This window comes from Microtus ochrogaster, chromosome 1 (genome assembly GCF_000317375.1).
Source record: "Microtus ochrogaster isolate Prairie Vole_2 chromosome 1, MicOch1.0, whole genome shotgun sequence".
Classification (NCBI taxonomy): Eukaryota; Metazoa; Chordata; class Mammalia; order Rodentia; family Cricetidae; genus Microtus; species Microtus ochrogaster.
The window spans coordinates 118603721-118608070 of record NC_022009.1 but is presented as its reverse complement, the minus strand read 5'-3'; the positions used below and the strand labels follow the sequence as shown (position 1 = coordinate 118608070).

General features: G+C 44.0%; 1 protein-coding gene across 3 annotated transcripts in view; it reads left to right on the top strand.

The window, feature by feature from the left end:
• Nucleotides 1-4350, top strand: part of Golim4 (golgi integral membrane protein 4) — a 76311-nt gene that overhangs the window by 54882 nt on the left and 17079 nt on the right. For 2 of the 3 annotated variants that reach the window (XM_005344116.2, XM_005344115.2), the window contains 2 exons: nt 492-647; nt 3205-3525. In XM_005344116.2, coding sequence (XP_005344173.1) covers nt 492-647; nt 3205-3525 — 477 coding nt within the window. The remainder of the gene's footprint in view (nt 1-491; nt 648-3204; nt 3526-4350) is intronic. The other variant, XM_026784226.1, reaches the window with a different exon arrangement.

The window sequence follows — 4350 nt, the reverse complement described above, 5'->3', positions numbered from 1 at the left end:
ATAGATAGATTGATAGATAGATGATAGATAGAATAGATAGATGACAGATATTCCATTGAATGTTATAGCTCAGGCATACTTTTAATGGTCAATTTCAATGACCATGTAAGTCTTTAAGTAGAATTTAATATTTAATATAATAAAACATTGATTGCATAGCTGTCCTTTATTAATGATGTTTATAATAAAATGATTGGCAAAGTTCTTCTTTTGACTCACGTAGCCTGGGAAACTAACATGTCTTGGATACTTTTTCAGTCTCTCGATTCTGATTCTAATTTGCATGTGCTCAGAAATGGTGCAGCATGGCCCAAGAGGAAGACCTGTAGTGCATGAGGGCAATCTGCACCTTTGCTAACAACCTTAGGTTTAATGTCTTTCGAGTCATCCAGTGGACTGACAAGGCCATCTGATGAATTAATTAATGTATGGCTGTTGTCTCCTCTCGTCAAATCGCATGATTTTCTCCCAACTGTGTTGTTTCTATGCAGACTCAAGTCGCAGAATATAAACAGCTGAAAGACACTCTCAACAGGATCCCGAGCTTGCGAAATCCCGAGCCAGCAGAGCAGAGGAACATTTCCTTTTCCCAGGGGACTCCACAAGGTTACAACGTGAGAGAGAAGCCAACAGGAGAGCTAAGAGAGGTGAGAGGTGTGGCCTGCGTCCCTGGTCAGTGACGGTCCCTGTGGAGCTGTCCAGAGGAGAAATGCTCTCTGTGCAGCCCCTCTTCCTACCCAGCAGGTTCCTAGAAGCTCTTATACATCCGCATCATCCCTGGTGGGGTATGTTTCAATACAGTCTTCTCAGCCACACCTCCACTTTCCAACGCAGTTCATTTGAGGTTTGGCCTGGGGATTTGTCTTTCTAACCAATTCAGCTAGTCTGGGGGAAAAACACTGATAGTTAAAGCTGTAGCATTTACTGGAAAAGACTTTTCTGGCATGGCTTTCTGTAAATTGACATGTATTAAAGGGGCTCTGGGATCTGAATATTTGAGAGCAAGATGATTTCCCTTTCCTTCGAGTAGGGGACAAGGTTTTGAGTGGCATGAGGATACTATGTGGCAGCCCACTTTGTTGTTAATGTTGATGCAATGGAACTTGCTACATTGCTGGGTCTATATAGAGCATGCCAAAATCATTTTAACCTGATCATGATTCACTTTTTTCTTGTTCTTTGTGAAAATCAAGACTTGCTTGAGTGTGTCTCAAAAGTGGAGCGTCACCCAGTGGGATCTTGGTGATCACTAATTCTTACAAGTTGCTTGTGTGAGCTGGCAAAATGGCTCAACACGGAAAGATCCTAGCTCTCAGGATTAATGACGTGAGTTTAATTCACAGGACCCAAATGGAGGAAGGAGAAGAATAGCTCTTCTTCTCTGGCCTCCTCATGCATATTGTTACGAGATTGCAGTAAAAGTTTTGAGAAGTCTTGTCTCCAATGGCCATCTTATGTCAATAATGATGTCAACACCAATGGCGCTGTCAGAGTTGTCATGTGAATGTTCTTAGCATCACCAGAGCATTCCTTCACAAACAGGCTTGACGTCCTTGCACCCAGTTCTTTCTTGGGGCTTTTTATTCAGAAGTTTAAGACAACATGATAGAATCCCATGGCTGTCCTTGGACCTTTTGCTCTGCTAGACTGACTTCCAGTTCACTGTGTTTACCATCCATGATTCAGAGTTTGGTTTGCTCCTGCTGTGAGTTGGAGACAATAATTATGGGCCCCACCATTCCTCATGGGGGCAGAGTGGGGATAAATGGCAGGTGTTTGAAAGTGTTAGAGCCCTTGAGAGAAATATTTTCTACAGGGCAGTTTTAGAGCAAACTTGCCAGAAGACTTTGTCAAGATGTATAACTGTCGAAGTTCCCAGATATTGAAGGAAGAGCTCTTCTCCCCACTTGATGATTTACAGGCTTGACTTTTTCAAGAGTGATAATTATATCCCTGCTAGCTTCTAAGTACAACTTCACATTTCAAACTTCTCATGGTGTGGTCCCCTGGGCATTTAATTATAAAAAGTTAATCTGACCAAGAAAGTAACTTTTTCTGATGAAGAAAAGGGGAAAGGAACTACAGATTTTCCTATCACTGTCTTTATCTTTCTAACTAATGTAGATCAAAGCAAGGTTTGAAACTTACAGAAAACATGGATATGACTCAACACATTGCAGAGAAGACATTTTCTCAAAAATTCTTTTTTTCTTGCTTTGGTTTCTGTATTGACAGTGTAAAATAAACACACAGACTGCGTTTGGTTTACAGAAGATGTAATAAGATACATTAATATTTTATTGGGGTTGGGAAAATTAACTCAGCAAAAATTCTTACCACATGTCTGAGCTCAATTCCTAGAGCCCATTTAAAAAGCCAAGCATTGGGATACTAGTGTGGGGGAAGCAGAGGCAGGAGGGTCCATGGCGCTCGTGGACCAGGCAGTCTAGTCTAATTGTGAGCTGGAAGATCCTAAGGAGACACCTTAGGATCAACATAGCGGATGGAGAGCTCCTAAGATGAACCTGAGGTTGACCTCAAGCTTCCGCAGGCTCTCCCAGCATAAACAGCTCTGTGTTTGCACACTTACAAACACTGGCACAAACTGAAATGTTCTGACAAAGACTATTGTGTGTCCTGTTTAGCTGAAACTATTTTAAACCAGCATGTGTATCTATTAGTAATGCAAGCCCTCTGATCACTCGTTAGTGGCGCTAAGGAGAAACCAACCTGCTCCTTTATCACCGGACTCTAAATCTCATCCTAGTAATTCCAAACACCTGTTAAGGAGAAAGTTGACCTTGAAGAAACTTTCATAAGCCGTAAGCGTGAGGTTTGAGGGATTCTGGTTTGTATTGTTTTCCTTCTCGATTGCTTCCTCTGTGTTCTAAAGGAAGCTGGAGTCAGATCACTTTTGAGGGAAGTGTTCTCTGGATACACAGTTGCTGGTGAACTTCACTTTCCTCACTATGGAGCGTTCTCTGAGACAGAATTATCCCTAAATTATTACTGTCTGTGGGTAAAACAACACAGTGAGAAGTAGAGTCATCACACCTGGTTTCTTTTTTTACACCGTGGTTGTGTTTATTTCTGAACTATAGGATTTTGCTTATGCCGTAGCTCTTTAAATGTGGTAATAAAATATTTCTGAAATAGAAAAGTGTCAATTTTTTTTTTTTTTTGCATGTGCTGTGCTTATCTTAGGTGCCTCTAAATAACGAGGTGTGGCAGAACCGTGAGGCAGTGCCGAGAAAGACGGAACAGAAATCTTTCTCGCCCGTGCAGAAGGAAACCGGCTTTCAGGCGCCAGCAGAGCAGAACCACGTGGAACCCAGAGAGCCCGAGGTGCGTCAGGTGGAAGAGGAGCACAGGAAAGCACTGGAAGAGGAGGAGATGGAGCAGGTCGGGCAGGCAGAGCGTCTAGAGGAGGAACATGACCCCTCGCCGGAGGAGCAGGATCGGGAGTGGCGAGATCAGCGGGGACAGGATGCTGCCCACCTTCTGGATGGCCGCCCTCAAGCTGAGGTGCATGCGTACTCCCTAGAAGTTCTCCCTGACGGGGAATTCGGTTCTAGATACTAATGAAAACATAAGGGGACTGCGGAGAAACTCGGTGAGGTGCAAGCATGAGGACCTCATTTCGATCCCCAGAGTTCGTAGAAAAAGCTGGATGTAGTGGCGTGGAGGCAGGCAGCCAGGGACTGTTCTTCTCTTTCCCCAGACTCAGACCCAACGATAATGCGCATGGGTGCTGATCATTTCCTTGGAACTCGGAGACTTTATTTGTGCTCCTGTTCTCTGAGCCTTGAAACTGTGCGAAGCTTCAGCCTTAGTAGGTGTGAAGACCTCTCCTGCCACCCCTCACATCCTCACCAACTTTGTATCCCACTGCCATCCTCCCCTTAGCCTCGTGGTCCTCAACTCTGCCCTCTTCCTTTGGCTGATAATCGAGCATGCGTATTTCAGTTGTGAAGGGAAGGGAAGGAATTTTAAGAACCGCTGTTTGATGTTCCTCTAATCAGTATGTATTGTCTCTGCGTCCATAAACAGTTTATTTAAAGAAAATCCCTGGGGCTGGTGTGACAGCTCAATCAGTAAACAGCCCACCTTGCAACATGAGGTCCCGAGTTCAATGTCTAAGAACCCAAATACAAAACAAGATGTAATTCAGTCACAATTCTGAGGTGACAGAGACAGGCAGATCCCTGGGGCTTACAGGCCCTGCCTTAACTTAGAAAGTCCCAGGCCAATAGGAGACCCTGTTTTAAACAAACCAAAATATTCATCCACAAGGTGACATCCAAGGAATGACAACTGTGGTCTCCCCTGGTCTCTATCTATACTCTCACC